The sequence below is a fragment of the Monomorium pharaonis genome, chromosome 10 (assembly GCF_013373865.1).
Source record: "Monomorium pharaonis isolate MP-MQ-018 chromosome 10, ASM1337386v2, whole genome shotgun sequence".
NCBI classification, from domain to species: domain Eukaryota; kingdom Metazoa; phylum Arthropoda; class Insecta; order Hymenoptera; family Formicidae; genus Monomorium; species Monomorium pharaonis.
This window is the reverse complement of record NC_050476.1, coordinates 18339374-18355987: the sequence shown is the minus strand read 5'-3', so window position 1 is coordinate 18355987 and position 16614 is coordinate 18339374. Positions and strand designations below refer to the sequence as shown.

Below are 16614 nucleotides of genomic sequence, written 5' to 3'. Positions count from 1 at the left end.
TATGTGACGTAAACTATAGATTTTTAGTACTGGCAGTGAATATCGGAACGCAGTCATAGTAAGACGCCTCGTATGCGATCTAGCATGAAAAACCGTATTGTGTACCGAAAATTTTAATATCCGCTAGGGGAGACCGGGGATGGTTGTCACACTTTTCAAATACTGATTTTTTTTTTAATGTTTATAATATTTAATAATATAATATATTACTATAAAATGTAGCTATATCCTTTAGGTATAAGAAAAAAAATATTAGGCTTCTATATATTTATACACAAAAAAGTTATTTATATATATAATTTATATATATATATAAAATAAGTTAATTCTAAGTAAAGTCGTGCAAATGTGACGACTTACGCCATACCCAGGGTTGGTTGTCACATGATTCTGGGTTAGTTGTCACATATCTTTCATATAGGAAAAACATATGACAAAGGACAAGTAGTTCCTGTTTTAATATTTTATTAAAGTTAGTGACAGTTTTTTATCGGTTTAACATAATAATTGCAGTATGAATTAAACAATCATTGAATAAAAAATTAAAAATTTTGATAAACTTTGCAATACTCTTATAAACATTGAATAAATAAAAGAACAATAATTTTTATAAACTTATAATATTAACTTTTATAAACTTACAACAAGAGTAAGAGTAAATAAAGAAATAATTCTCATAAACTTTTTAACTTTCATAAACTTGGGTATATATAATAGAAGACTCATAAATTTTGTAATAACTTTGAGCTGTAGGAGCTCATGCAGACTCACAGTTGGGGCATATATAATGTGATACATCAGAAACACATACTTCATGAGATCATCCTTTACATTGAATGCATTGGACCCATTTCTCTTTAATATTGGCATCTGAAATTAAGCCGGGTCTACAATGAGTCAGTAGTCGGTAGTCGATAGTTGGAAGTCATAAGTCTTAACCTAAGTCGGTGATTCTATAATTTTTCACATCCACAATGAGCCGCTTTGCAAAGAGCAATACTGGCAATGAGCCGATACTGGCAAAGCATATGATTGGCCAGTCGTATGAAATTTGATGTCTGTAATCTTAGAAGTTGGCTGTTGGCCTTTACTGATTCACCAACTCAGACTCACCGATAGTCTTTCCAATCTCGAATCGACTTAAGATTGCGATTTAAGACTACAGATTACCGACTAGCGACTCGTTATAGACCCGGCTGTTAGAATAAGATTTCATACAAACTAAACAGAAACATTCCTTTTCTTTAAGAGCTATTGTTTCTTTTTTAACCTTTTTCATGATTTGTTTAAATTTTTTAGATGTTTTAGCATAATTAGTTTTGGTATCTTTATTATTTTCTTCAAATAGTCTCTTTATACCTTTCCCTTTTCTTCTGTTCTCCTTACTTTCTATTTTTTCGAGTTCCAATTTCCTCTTCACTGTATCAGTAAGAATTGCTGTTACTCGATCGTTTTCTTGCGCACTTACGAGCATTTTTCCAGCTTTAGGAAAAAGGCGAAGATCTTGAGAGCTTAATATTTCAAAACCTTCGTCTGACTTTTTAGAAAACGATTGGGCGACAAGCACTCTGAAGAACTGATTGTTCCTACATCCATTATATGTCCTGTCATGGCTTGCTGTTCGTCATTATTTCTGCAAATAATTACATTATTACACTAATATAATATTATTGAATTAATGCTTTATACTTACTTATTTTCTTTAACTAGTGGCTTATCAGTAATGAAACTTGGTGCGAAATCCAAATCAGAAAAAATGTCTTTTTATAAGGAAATATGCCAGTACATTTAAAACCTACTTGAATATTTGTTGGTGACGTGGCAAGAGGATAAGCAACAGCAACAACTTCAGGAATATTATAGATATTCATTGTGTGGATTGGGTTGTTTAATATCCAAGCATCACAAGCAGAATTTACATATTTTTTAAAGGGTCCAAATACTATCCTATGCAGAGGTTGTAACTTGTGTGAACAATGCGGTAGAAAAGATAACATCACAATTCTATTGTTTTTTGCGTAGTTTAAACTCTCAATACTGAGATGTGAACTATATAGTTTGGTCACGATTGGAGACATAATCATCCAAACCAATATATTAATTACCTATAAACAAGAAGCTCACCCACTCGGTGAACCGCTTTTCGATATTGTTGCTGAAGTGAACTTATTCCTTGAAAAGAAGTCCCCATGGCTGTTTCTAAAAAAATTATAATGTATTCATATACTTTAAACATATTTTTGTATAAATTTGATAATTTTAATATATAGTATTTACATTTTGCATACAAAACTTATATTGTTTCTTACTATTCTTTTTTTTATACTATTCAAGATAAAATTTTTATATAGATATACTAGAATATAGTACCACATATTATATTTAATGTATGTTCACTAATAAATGGTATTAAATCTTTGGTAATGACATCTCCTGCACTCTCCAAAGACCTTGTCATACTTTTGCTCTCTTTGATTAAAATCTCAGTAAATTGTTTTAATATTTTTAAATGAAATGTAGGAGTTAATAGCTTTCGTCGTGATTGCCATTTGGAGTCTAAAACCAAAATATATAATAACAGATAATGTATAATACTATCAAACTCAAACATAATATTATTATTATTATTTTAAAATTTGTTTTCTCACAAGCATATAAAAATATGCAATCAAATACAAACACAAATAATGTATTATATCAAAACATGAAGACAATACATACTCTTTTGTGGGACTTGGTTAGGAAGAGTGACTGTGCGTGGACGTGTGGTACATAAGTGCGAATAAAATATTGTATTTAGAGCGGAATTAGGTAAGGTAGAGGTAATACGTATAGATAGATGGATAGCGAGGAGTTCAAGAGAATAGGATAATTGGAGGGAACTACAAGAGGTAAGGCGTTAAGTTTTAGGAAGCGGGAGTCAGGCGGAGAAATTAGGAGGTTCGATAATAGCGTGTAGGAGACCGCGGGAAAATGTCCCGAGAGACAAGAAAGAGAGGAATAAAAGGCAAAGGTATAGAAGAAGGGCAGAGGAAATTAGTAACGGAAGGTAATAAGCAAGGTAAGAAGGTGAGTTTTAAGGATCAAGAAGAGGTTGATAAGGAGATTATGGATAGGGAGTGCATAGCAAAGATAAAGAAGGAGGTTAGAGCAATAGCTATAGAATTAAAGGAATTCAAAGATGAAATAAGACAGGAATTGAAAATTTTAAAGTTAGAACAGGAAATTTGGGAGAAAAGAGTAAAAGAGTTGGAAGTTAAATGTGTAGGGGTAGAGAAGGATATTATAGACTTAGGAGAGGTAGTGAAGAGAGGGGAAATAGAAGGGCAGCGGTCTAGTAGGGCAGAGGATAGTTTTAGCATGGATAGTGTAGCAGTTAGAAGAAGGAGAAGTGAGAGTAGAGAGAATAGATGAAGGAGAACGAGCTCAGGAGTCAGTTTTGAAAGTGGTAGCGGAGGATTAAGTGACAGAGAGGTAGGTAAGTTAAAGAAATGGGTTGAGGATAGAGAAAAAGAAGAGAGGAGAAATAAATAAAATAGTAATCAGAGGTTTAAAAAAGGAGGATTTAGATAGAATACAGAAGAGATGGATAGAGGATATGATTAAGGAAAAGTTAGATTAGGTTTGGAGATTAAGGTGACGAAGTGGATAAGCGAGTCAGTAATAATAGGATGCCTAGAAACCGAGAAAATGAAAAGGGATATCATGTGCAACAAGAGTAAACTTAGAGGGGAACGTATATTCATAGAACAGGACTTGACATGGGAGGAGAGAGGTACACAGAGAAACGTTGCGAGGTGGGCTAAAGAAGAGAAGGTTAAAGATAGGATAGTAAAGATTGGTGTAGGCAGGGTGAAAATAAATGGAATATGGATAAAGTGGGAGAATGTGATGGTGTCAGAACGGGATAAAGATTTGTCAACTATATAAATAAATAATTATGTTAAGAGTTTAAATCTGCCTTTTAATTAATTCTTTCATCTGACCTCCTCGGTTATTTCGATCAAAGATAGCACCTGGTCCGATCTCGAGTTAAAGCGATTTAATTCGCTGACTCAAAATAGGACCAACGACCACACGTCCAGGGAAACAGAGTTATAGCGAGCCCTATTAGCACGCTGACCCACATTTTCTGGCCATTACGAGAGCGTTCCCCCCATTATGGCCATTATGAGGCGCTTCCCTTCTCTTGACCGTGCGCCTTCGGGAATAGTGTAACTTTGCGTCCTTCTGTATCTTATCTCCCCTAAATACTTTCTTAACACCCAATTTGGTCCTAATTGTATAAGGCTGGACGTAACAACACAAAAAAAAGAAGTGTTTTTAAAATTTTTTTCTTCCCTTTTTCTTTTAAATATACAAATAAGATTCTTTCTCTCTACTCGCACAAGAGTTTATTTTATGATTTCTCATATTTAGAATTAGACATTAGTCAACGTATCATAAAAATTATATGATTTTTGTAACAATTTTTTTTTGGAAGATATAAGAAAACAAAACTGTGTAATTATAGAAATACAGGACGGGTAGACGCTTGTTTAAAGCCAGCATGAGAGAGAGAGAAAGAGAGCTAAGCAACTGTACACGCATATCCGTGTGTCTATACATACGTCCCGTGCAACGATGTTAGTTCAGAAGCTTTCGCTAGCAAGCCTGCTTGCACCGCCTGCATGCAGCGTCCGTGAAGGGGACCCCCACTCTTTTTGCGTCAAGCGGCGGGAGCATCTATCGTCTCCTTTGCTCTTAGCTCCGTTTCTTTCTCACTCGACTTCTTAACGTAGTTCGAAGAGTGGGGCTCCCCTCCACGGGCGCTGCGTGCAGATGGTGCAGCAAGCTTGCTGACAAAAGCTTCTGAACTGGCATCGTTGGTCCCGTGCAGTAAAAATCTGCGACACCAGGCGGGAGCGGCGTAGACAAAACAAAAAAACACACAAAAACAAAAAAAAAGAAAAAAATAAATTATTGATAAGAGGCCCGAATGAGAAATGGAATGCACATTATCTCGAATGGTCGCCGGATCGGACTCCCTTGTTATTTTGCACTTCACAAAACACCACAGGCTAGATACTGCTGATACGTGCGTGGGAGGACGGAGAAAAAAGACCGAGAGAAAAAAAGGAGAAAAAGAAAAAACAAAAAAGGGGGAGAAAAAAAGAAAAGAAGACTTTGTTAAATTTTTTGAGTTTATTTGCGGAGTCGCACAATTACCCCGAGGGCGGAGCGAAGCTGAACTAATCACGGTCGGATTGTTTGGATAGGATCGCAGAAGAAACCGCTTTTCCAAAATGCGCGCGTATTTATACGGAGAAAAAGGAGGCGGAAGGGGAGGTGCGGAATCAAACCCCTCTGAATATCGTGTCCCTTAAACATTGATTGCTTATGATTAAGAATTACATAATTTACATTTTGACGTCGCAGATACAAAACAAAAAAGTGATCTCTACTAGCGAACAATGCGAATGCGACGAATAAAACGTATTTTCCTGCCTCTATAAAACATCAAAAATTTTTCAAAGATTATATTGGTTTCAATCTCCGATTACAAATCTGTTACGAGCATCTTATACTATATTGATAAGCATGTGCTCGATGTGTCATTAAAATCACGGGATTGGATGTCGAGCTTTTAGTAACTAATTAATGTAAAACACAAAAAGAAAAAAGAAAGGAAAAAGAAAAGAAACAAGGAAAAAATTTTTGCATAATTCTGAAGGAACTATTTTTTCTTAGAAAGCCCCTACTACGTTTCCTCTCTTTTTCCGATGTGTAAAATTTTTATATATTACTCTTTCTGCTCATCACAAAGGGGCGAGTAGAAGAGGAGAGAGGCCGCGCATCAGGCGCTCGGGCGCGTGATCACGGTATGCCACGACGTGTTGGTGAGCGCGAAAGCGCTGAAATTTCGGCGTGATCTCTTAATCCGCATATTATGGTCCTCAATCATACACGAACACACACATACTCACATTTATATTTACATTAATACAACTATTGTACTTAGTTCGGGCGCGAGCAAGCAGCTCAGGCTATCACATCGATCATGCGTGGATTTCCTTATATAAATTTTATAGATATTTGAATGTACGTACATGTATTCGCTCGTGCGTCACGTTGACGAGTCTCTTTCGAAGAGAAAAGGAAAAAAAGAAGAAAGGGAAAAAAAGGAAAAAGGGGAGGGGTGATTACGGAATATGAAACATCGATTGATTTGTTGCTCCAGTCGGCGAAACGCTTGATTGATATCGACTAATTCTTCTTCCAAATTTCGCAGTGGCCACGTGGGCTGGTTTTTTGTTCCTTGTGCCTGCGGCGCTAGGGGCCGATCACTTTCCTTGCCCGCAGAGGGTTTATCTTTGCGTGCTTTTTTAAATGTGTAACTTCCTTGGCTAATATTGCGGCACGTATAATAAATGATTGCGGACATTATGATTACTGCAGCATTTGACACAAGACCCAATGTACAAAGACTTTTGCTCTATCGCGTGGTCACCGGTGCCGGCGTCAATTTCTCCATGATTTTTCCCTTGATATCAGGTTGCATATATCTCCACATTGATATTGCGTAGGTTGAAATTTTTGAGGCAGGAGATTTCTTAGCTCTGGCGTAAGCGTGTGCCACTGTTTATAGATGTGGTATATAACGTGGTCGCGGAGAAGTCACATTCGATCTCCGTTCCCTTCCGGGTAATTATTCTTGTCCTCGGCGATAAATAAGCGGGTTCCTCATTTACTATTATCGGGAGTTCGTAAAAGCAGGTTCCAGTGGATCGTTGTTGCACTGGTACGGGGATGCAGCGCGTCAACTGTGCAGCCTCATCCCGCACGCGGGCATCGTATCCCATTGCACCCATGATCGAATATGCGAAAAGTTAGGGGTTCCGCTCGGCCAGTCGTATAGCGGTGCGTAATTTAGCTTTTTTAAACATCTATCTAGTACTTGCCTTGTATAGTCATACATAATATCTAAACTGACAATTGTATAATACAGTGAAACGCCTTTTAACAGTGCTTGCATTTCTTTGATAACGCTAAATTCGTGTAAATTAACGGTACTATGACTAATATCTATAATAATATAACGAGAATGTTCCGTCTAGTACACAGTGTTATTGCATATCTCATGGTAATTGTGAACAAAGAAGAAAATGTGAGTCTCCCTGTCGTATTGCGTAAGCGACCGAGTGGCCTGGTGATTGTAATTCTTTTGTTATTCCGCGGTACATAATAGAGTGTGGTATTCGGTTGCATTTGTCCGAAACGTACGGAGACCAAAAATTATAGAAACCGTTCTCGTCGAAACATTATAATTTGGTAATAAACATCGGGTACTAGACGAAAGATTAAACTTATCACTAAGAACATTTACATTCGCTAACATATTTTTATAACTATGTCATACGGATATATTGTTAATTTTATGCATCGGAACGGTAAGGGTTGTGCCGTATGGTACGGGCAATAGCTTGCTATTCGTAACGCCACGAATTATATTATGTAGAGTGACGTTATTTATGCGAAAAATTCCGTTCAGATGCATAGCATCTCTCTAAATCTACAGGCAAGTAAGATCGCTTAACTTCAATAGCGTTTTTCTTTTCGGATTTGTTATTGACATTAGTTGTCGGTATCTTTAATTCTACTCTACAACTTAAAATTTTTGTCGTAACTAATTCGGGTTTGCGTAACATTTCTATATATATGTCTTGCGAGACAGGCGAGATTTCGAGTGATTTACATGGACTGTTACTGAGCAATGATACCAGAGTTCCGTTAGATTGTGATGCCCCACACTTATAACCAAGGAGAGCATTGTTGCTGCCGACCAGGGAAATGGCCGCGAAGAGGGTAAAATACATCTACAACATATACGGGTGTTATCCCGGCTCGTGGTAAATACATTTTTTTAATCTATGAGCAATTCGAGTTGTATTTCTTATTTTCACGCGTACATTATCATGGTCAAGGCATTTGATGATCAAATATGGCCCGGTATATTCGGCGCTGAGTTGGTTTGTTTTGTTATTATTAATTATTAGTACATATTCTCCAGCACGGAATATCTCGGGATTGATGTGCTCATAGTAAGTTTTTGATTTTCTTTTAGCCTTAGCATAAGCTTACCATTTAGCTAAATTGATGCGCGCAGCGTCCTGTAGGTCGCGAATATTTTTGAATAAACCACTTAAGTACGAATGATATTGTCTCCGGTTCCGTTTCCTGACGGAAGCTGGAAGGAATACAAGCTCGAGTTCCGAAAATCAATTTGTGCGGGATGTACCCGGTCCCTTCGTGGACGGACGTATTGTACGAAAAGCTCGCTCGATTATTTCGTCCCAATTTTTTTTCCTTATTTATAAAATATTTTAAATATTCAGTTAACATTATATGAGATCTCTCGAGGGAGCCATTCGATTGAGGGTGATGGGAGGCAGTTCGAAATTGTTGTATACAAAATTTTCTAGTAATTGAGCGGAATAAGAGGCTAACAAAATTCGTTGGAAATTCCCTGGTCGGTGAGGATGCTCCTTGGGCAACCAAATCGACATATAAAGTTATCAATGAACGCAGCTGCCGCCCTTTCGGCTATCGTATCGCCGATCGGAGCGTAAACAGAATATTTAGTAAGGAGGTCCTGCATAGTGAGCACGTAATTATTTCCTCTGGTGCGTTGGAATGGGCCCACAATGTCCAATGCGACCTTATCGAAGGCACGTCCAGGCGTATCAGTGAGGATCATTGGTTGGCGAGTCTTCTTCCATACAAGCTTAAGCTCTTGACAAAAGCGACAATTTTTGATATAATCTTGGACATTCCTTTTTATGTTCTTCCAGGCAAAATGCTGTTTGATTTGTAGATAAGTTTTAGTCACTCCCTTGTGACCGCCAGCGGTAGATTCGTGGTATTCTTTGATAATGGGCAAACACTGTTCCGCAGGTGGCGTGGTGACAGATCCGTGGCATATGGTTATGGCCATTGGATCCTTCATCGCCTCCTCCAACAATGATTGCATTTGTCGCCAGGGTATGGCTTCCAGTCGGTCTGTGTATCGTAGACTAAGACTATGTAGTCTAGGTTCTGTTATCACGTCCAGTAGCGAGGAGAGGCTCTCAATTAACATTGGCATTTCCATGGATACATGCAATCGCTCTTTCGTTGGTAGCGCAATGATATGACAATTAGGGCTAGCTGCTGGATATACTCTTGCTCTTCCCAGTGTGAGATCATTAAGCAGAGGCAGTCTTCCAGCGTCGTAATATTCCTGAGCTCCCTTGCAAAAGGGGTTTCCGTAACCATAAGGACGATGTTACCACTGCGATCCAATAATGATATATACAGGATGAATCGTTTATATTAACCTTCTTCTGCGACCTCAAACTGTAACGATGCAGAGGTGTCGATTTGACGCAGAGGTGGAGGTTCCAACTTCTAGTCCCAATGATGACAAAGCAATGTGTGGAGAGAAGGGAGAGGAATTGTTTTGAGTGACTGAGAGAGGCTCTTCAGAATTAGTTAGTTCAGTCGTTGAGTCTGAGACTCTTGTGGTATTCTTGGAGAATTTCTTCCTCTGTCGTGGCTCGTCCTCATTGTCACCGTCGTCCTCAAGAACTTTTCAAGTTTGGTCTGAGTTAAGGCGGAGTTTCTTCAGGATGAGATAAAGCGAGACATGGGTTACAGTAGAAACAGGATTGCGAGACAGAGCGACTGCATTACTTATGCCAGTTGTATATACAATATGGTAGTCATATTCTTCCAACTTCAGTCGCCATCGCATGAGTCACGATATAAGGTTCTTGACACGGTGCAGCCATGTTAGGGGTTGATGATCCGTGACCAGGATGAACTTGCGCCCGTATAGATAGGGCCTAATATGATTAACATAGTACGTGATTGCTAATAATTCTTTCTCAACCGTCGAATAATTCTTCTCTGCAGCGTTTAACATTCTAGATGCGTATAAATTGGGTAAATTTTGGCCAAGGTCTCTTGACTCAGTACATCACTGATAGCATAAATTGGAGGCATCGGTAGTGAGGATAAGCTCTTCCAAAATCTGGGAATTGTAGTATCGGCTCTTCGCACAAATCTTCTAAGTAGTTCAAACGATTTTTGCGCCTTTTCATTCCAGGAAAAGGTTGCGGTTTTTTTCAGCATGTTGGACAGTGGGCTCGCGATTTTGGAGAAGTTTGGGATAAAACGCCTCCGGCAAGGCCCAAAAACTGTCTTATGTTCTTAAGGAGGACAGGAAACTCCCTGACTGCGGCAATTTTTTGTGAATCTGGACGGAGACCGTCCTTCCCCATTATGTGACCAAGGTAAACCACTTCATGTTGAAAGAATTTGCACTTGTCAACTTGTAACGTTAAATTAGCCGATCGTAGTCGAGCTATTAGTTTAGACATTTTTATGTCATGTTCGCGCAGGGAGCTGGCGTAGACGACGATATCGTCCATATACACAAAGAACTCATTACCTTGTAAGTCAGTTAATATTTGATCCATAAGTCGTTGGAACGTCGCTGGTGCGTTTCTCAAGCCGAAAAGCATTCGCGTAAACTCATAATGGTCGTGAGTGGTGGGAAAGGCAGTTTTGCAAGCGTTCTCAGCGTCTATTGGTATCTGGTGAAATTCATTAGCAAGGTCCAGTATAGAGAAGTACTTTGCTCCACCAAGTTGATCTTGAATGTCACTGATATTTGGTAGCAGATAGACGTCTGCTACCGTTTTTTCGTTCAGGCATCGGTAATTTATCACCATCCTTCACCTTTTATTTCTCGCGAAATCAGGCTTCTTCGGCACGATTCAGATAGGAGAGTTGTACGGGGACGTTAACGGGCGCACAATTTCCTTGTCTAGTAACTGGCTCACTTGCGCGTGTATCTCTTTGCGGTGTATGTGTAGAAAGCGGTACTGTTTCGTATTAATTGGTAAGCCGATGGTTACGATCTTGTGGGACATCACATAAATTTTCCCCAAAAATTCATGGATAGATAAAAACGATCGTGATATAGTTCAACTAATTTAACTATGTTTTCCTTTTCAAGCAAGTTTAAATAATCAAGTTGTAACAATTTCAGAATTTCTTGTATTTTAATTTAGTTTAGCGTCGTTCTCTGATATCAAAGGCAAATCGCATGGTTCACGCTGCCTATTATTTAGATTAGCACTAACGCACGGAGTAATATTTGTTACATTGTATATTTTTATTGCTGTAGTGAATAACGAGGTCGCAATTACAGAAGAGTTGGATAGCGCAAATCTGTCGAGGAAAGGGGATACTGCGAGAGTGCTTCTAGACGGGATTGCGCCGGCACATTATGCGTCGGCAAACTAGAGGATTTCGCGTGGAAATGAGTGGAATTGGAAAAGTCAGGAAGATTAGTAAATCTCGCGTGGGAGTGCGTGAAATAAGAGAAATTAGAAGGATTAGTAGATCCTACGTGAAAGAATTCGTAGCATCGTGCGGCAACAAGCCTCCTTCCTCTCGAGTCTCTTATCAATCATTATTACCTTGTTGCAAGCGTCAGAAGAATTACTATAGCCCTCAGCACGGAGTTCGATCCGGTATTCGCGCGAAAACCCCTCGTAAAATGTCTCGAGGGCAAAGGAGTCGATCGACGAGATTTTCGATTCAGTGAGGGTACTTTGTGAGATTCAGTGAAATTACTCTGATCGCCCTTGATAATCGCGGTATGCAGATCCTTAACGCGCCCGATATAGTCAAAAATATGCTCGTTAAGCCTTTTGTATGTCATGCTTATGTTGACCACGATAATAATTCGCATTCCTTCCCGGACCAAAAGTTTTAACACGTCCAGGATTTTATCAACAGATGCATGGATCTCGTCTTCCACGGCCATGTACGCGTGATGCGATTATTATTACGTAGCATTCGGACAAATAGCGCTTCGTCAACTAACGGCACAGTTTTCCTCGCTCTCTTACGGGCCCTGGCGAATTGTCACACGGGGATATTGTACCCGTCGTATTTCGGGACTAGTTCAAGCGCTTCTCGTAGATATAATTTAGGACGCGAAAGTGAAGGTGTTCGTCACGAAGGGAGAACCTGCCGAAATGTGCGGAGTATGCATGGAGGTAGAATGGAGCAGGGACGAAGGAATGTTCGGTTTGGATTTATCGGGGAAAAGGGAGGGAGGTTGTTACAGCGGAGGTTGGACAGGGTACTTGTAAGTTGGCGCAGCATATTTTCCAGCAGATCGGTCCACTGGCTGAGCTCTCTTTCTCTCTCCCTCATGTCTCTAATGGCTTGTTTATAGTTAATTCGACCTAGTCCCCCCCTCTCCCCGATGGCAGAGGGTTTATAGCATTTATGTACTCCGGAGATTCGTCGTTATGTTCCATAATAAATAAACATTAATTAAATATTATATAAATATTTGTCATAAATTATTATTATTATTGTAACTTAAATATTAAATCAATATTAGATAAATAAATATAAAATATTATGTTTTTAATAAATTTAACGTGTACTCCGGCGCGAATTGTTATATAAATATTATTTTAAACAATTTATTAAATTAATATTCAATAAATATAAATTAAACATTATATAAATATTTGTCCTAAATTGTTATTTTAAATAATTAATCATTGTAACATAAATATTATATTAATATTTAAAAAATATTTATAAAGTATTACTTTAAATATTATTTTAAAGATAAAATAAATATTACATAAACATTAAATAAGTAATGTTACGTAAATATTATTTTAAACGTTTTATTAAAATGTAAAGTCAATATATTAAATAAATATTAATTAAATATTTGTCCTAAATCATTATTTTAAATAATTAATGATTAAAATATAAATATTAAATTAATATTAAATAAATATTTTTTTAAGTTTTATTTTAGATATTTTTTTAAATATAAAATAAATATTAAATAAACATTAAATAAATATTGCGTAAATAATTTTCTTAAACTATTATTTTTAATAAAAAATTAATTATTTTTAAATATTAAATGAACGTTAAATAAACATTTTATAAATATTTTTTCTAAATCATTATTTGAAATGAATAATTTATATAAAATAAATATTAAATAAATATTAAATAAATATTACTTAAATAATTTTTTTAAATTATTATTTTTTATAAAAAATTAATAATTTATAAATATTAAATCAACGTTAAATTGACGTTTTATAAATATTTTTTCTAATTCATTATTTGAAATAAATAATTAATATAAAACAAATGTTTAATAAATATTATTTGTACAATAAATGCTAATAATGTAAAAATAATTAAAAATAAATATTTAAAAACCGTTTAAAAAATATTGTGTGCTCTTTGGGGTAATTAATAATGCGCTTATTTAAATTATTGGTTCTCTTTCCATCTATTGAGCATACGTTTTAACTACAATATAATCAAGCAAGTATTAAGTTTGATTTACTGTTTCTCTATCTCGTTTAACAATTTATTTATACATCAAACACATAATACTAAGAAATCGGTCATATTTATAGTCCATTTTACATCGCAAGGAATGGAATGTGTAACGAATTTTATTGTCCTTGGCACCTACGTTTTTTCAACTTTGACATTTGTTACAGGACGTTCTTATTTATAGATCTTCCCTAATTACACCGTTTATTTTAACTATTATTGAAAGAAAATTGTTACATGTCAATTCTTTTCCGACTTCAATTATGTCTTATTTATCTGTGTGCTTTATGTTCGTATTTTAATATTAATAATAATCTGATTACAGATCAAAATGTTTATTTGTTAGATATAATACATTTAATATAACAATATTCAGTATTGGCTCATTTGTCCGTTTCTCTATTATTTGATTTTTATCATAAGGACTTTATAAAATATATTTAATTGTAACTTAATATTTTATAAATGTTTTTAAAATTAATATTTTTATAATATTAAGACAGCAATATCATTAAGTAATTTTAATAATATTGCTGTCCTAATATTATTGAAATATTTTAAAAACATTTATTAATATATTTTTTTAATGTTATTAAACGTTATGACATAATGTTTGATATATATTTTTAAAATATTACTGGTAATTCTCTTCTTACAATAACGTCCAAAAGTGTAGCGCACTGCAGCATGTGTTTTCTCGCAGGCCTTTCTCTCTTCCAGCGAAAAAATTTTTTGTGATCCTGGGATTGAAGAATCACTATTTTTTTCGGGCACGCTGCCGGACTTCTCGGAACACAGGTCACTTACGAACACGTCGAGTTAAAAGTTTACCAAAAGAACAGTATATATCCTTTTACTTTTAGAAAGGATTTTTTTATTACAATTATGTAACGACCCGCACAGTTATTGTTCCGTTTACAAAATGATAGTCCACAATTAGTACGCGGTATTCTCTGCTTCACTAATGCTTCACTAATCCGCCTCGCCACCACCTAAGGCCGCCAGCATCTCAGATACTACGCCGAGCACCGCTGAGTGCCATCGAATACTTTTTCTCCTTCTCTGTCTTTCTAATAACCGACTTGCGACAGACGCGACGAGAGCGGCCGAGCCGGCCGGAGATTCAAGGTAAGTTAGTCCATTTCCCTACGGACTAATTTAGGGTCTTTGACCCGGCTAAATCATGGTACTGTGACCCTCTGCTTGGGTCGGATATCCAATTGGGGACTTAGAAAAAAAAGAAGAAGAGACTTGAAGTACATACGCGACCGACTTGGGCGCTCGGCGGAGCACCCGAAATGCTGGCGGCCCAAAACTTGCACCACTGGTTTTGACATCGACATCGGTTGTGTGTGTGTGTGTGTGTGTGTGTGTGTGTGTGTGTGTGTGTGTGTGTGTGTGTGTGTGTGTGTGTGTGTGTGTGTGTGTGTGTGTGTGTGTGTGTGTGTGTGTGTGTGTGTGTGTGTGTGTGTGTGTGTGTGTGTGTGTGTGTGTGTGTTGCTCGGTAGTTCGTCCGGTGCAAAGATTTTCCGGAGTTATTCAATATGATTCAATACGTCTAAGGGCTAGGGCTAATTTCACCAATCACGGTTAGACAAACCGTTAAAATTATCAGAAGGAAAATAGATGTGAATACTTTTGTTACGTACGCGTGAACATATTAACCCTTTAAGGACCAAATAGACACATTTTCTATGCAATTTTTATTGCCATAATTTCTTATGTTAAAGCGAAAAAAATGTATTAAGGTTATTTCTTATATTTTTGGGATTGCTCTCTTTCAGATGCAGTCGTTAGAATTTTGAAAATTCCATTTGTTTAAAAGTTACTGCTCGATGCTTCAACAAGAAATTGAAATTTTTACAAATTGTTTTTCATAAATTTATAATTTACTATCATTTATAGTTTTTGAAAATCACCGAAACGTGGATATATCGCGTCCTATACCTTTAAGCTTTCGAAAGGCATACCGCATTTTTTTACATCATAATGGTGAAAACCAACTGGAGACGAATAAGTGGATATTTCTCGAATTTCTAAAAATTTAAAACAATGGAATGCGACGAACAATAGAGGAATATTGATTTCTTATTTGGTTTTCGATGGTACCGGGTTCCAATCAATATCAGCGACAGTATCGATCGAACATAGGGTTACACTCTAAAACAAAACATTAAAAAAAAAAATGTTCTTTAACTCTCCGTCTGTACACTGATCCCAAAAGGAAACAAGCAAAATTTTTTACTTGTGCAGGTACAAAACTGGTGATAGGTAAAGCTTGGCTCCCTTTCCTAAAAAAACTTAGTAATAGTAGGTACTCATACCCAAAAGGACGCTTCGATTCGACTCTTGTTGTTAAAACGGCATAATCCCAGAGAATATAAAACTATCAGAAAGACATCTTTAAGGCGTCTTATGACCCGATTTAAGACGTTTTAAGACGTCTAAAAGACGTTTAATTTTTTTTATTTATGACGTTTTATAGACGTCCTATTTTTATCAAATTTATGACATCTTTGAGACGTCTTATATAAAAATTATTTTAGACATCTCTGGCGGAAAAATTTCTACAAAATTCTAAAAAACTACAAAAATTTAGAAAATAAGTGTTCCAAATCTAGCATTTTTTTGTAGTCTCTACAATAAGATTTATATTACATTATAATAAAAATACAAAACAATAAATAGAAACAAATTAATTGAATACAATGCCATAGGCAATAAATAAATAAAGTAAGTTAGAAGTACGTGAATAAATGAATTAGATTTATTAAAGATAAATAAATGCTTATTCAAAAATAAAATAAAAAGAGCAACAGTAAAGCAAGGCTCTTGAAAGTTAAACAACGAAAGCAAAGAAAATTTGAAAAAAATGTAGCATAAGAATAGAGAGCCGCAGCAACGCGTGGCAGGGCATAGCTAGTATTTAATATTTTAATAAAATTGCAACAAATTTTTCCGTCCCACTTTGCAGACTGCGGACTGTCGGATACCTATTTATATAATATCCGGTGTGGTTAAAAAATTTGATGCAAGCATATAATGGCTGTATTCTAAAATTCACTGTTTGTACTGAAAATGTATAGTATACATAATGTGAACTATAGATTTTCAGTGCTTGCAATATAATTTGGAATACAGCCAAAATGTAACCACAGCATCATGCAACATTTCACACAACCATTCACAATA

The 16614-nt window shown here is 36.3% G+C and overlaps 1 protein-coding gene across 4 annotated transcripts; it reads right to left on the bottom strand.

Annotated features, from left to right (window-relative positions):
- Positions 1 to 533: 533 nt before the first annotated feature.
- On the bottom strand, positions 534 to 14826 carry LOC118647694 (cytochrome P450 4C1-like). 4 transcript variants are annotated; one of them, XM_036293066.1, is made up of 4 exons: positions 14079 to 14826; positions 2371 to 2556; positions 2106 to 2199; positions 1694 to 1947 (listed from the first exon to the last, which is right to left on the bottom strand). In XM_036293066.1, exons 2-4 carry the CDS (start codon positions 2456 to 2458, stop codon positions 1707 to 1709), a joined length of 423 nt encoding a protein of 140 aa, XP_036148959.1. In that variant the 5' UTR covers positions 2459 to 2556; positions 14079 to 14826; the 3' UTR covers positions 1694 to 1706. The 4 variants fall into 4 exon arrangements, 3 of the variants coding, with proteins under 3 accessions (XP_036148958.1, XP_036148959.1, XP_036148957.1); XM_036293065.1 differs by lacking the exons at positions 1694 to 1947; positions 14079 to 14826 and adding an exon at positions 534 to 1633 and having other exon boundaries at positions 2371 to 2637; XM_036293064.1 differs by lacking the exon at positions 14079 to 14826 and having other exon boundaries at positions 2371 to 2637.
- Positions 14827 to 16614: the final 1788 nt, after the last annotated feature.

Excerpts from the sequence above, each read along its gene's own strand:
- LOC118647694 (XM_036293064.1), bottom strand. The coding sequence starts at position 2,611 with ATGTTTGAGTTTGATAGTATTATACATTATCTGTTATTATATATTTTG. Across the intron at positions 2,200-2,370 it reads TACATTAAATATAATATGTG|AAACAGCCATGGGGACTTCT; the intron begins GTACTATATTCT and ends TAATTTTTTTAG. Across the intron at positions 1,948-2,105 it reads GGTGAGCTTCTTGTTTATAG|GATAGTATTTGGACCCTTTA; the intron begins GTAATTAATATA and ends ACCTCTGCATAG.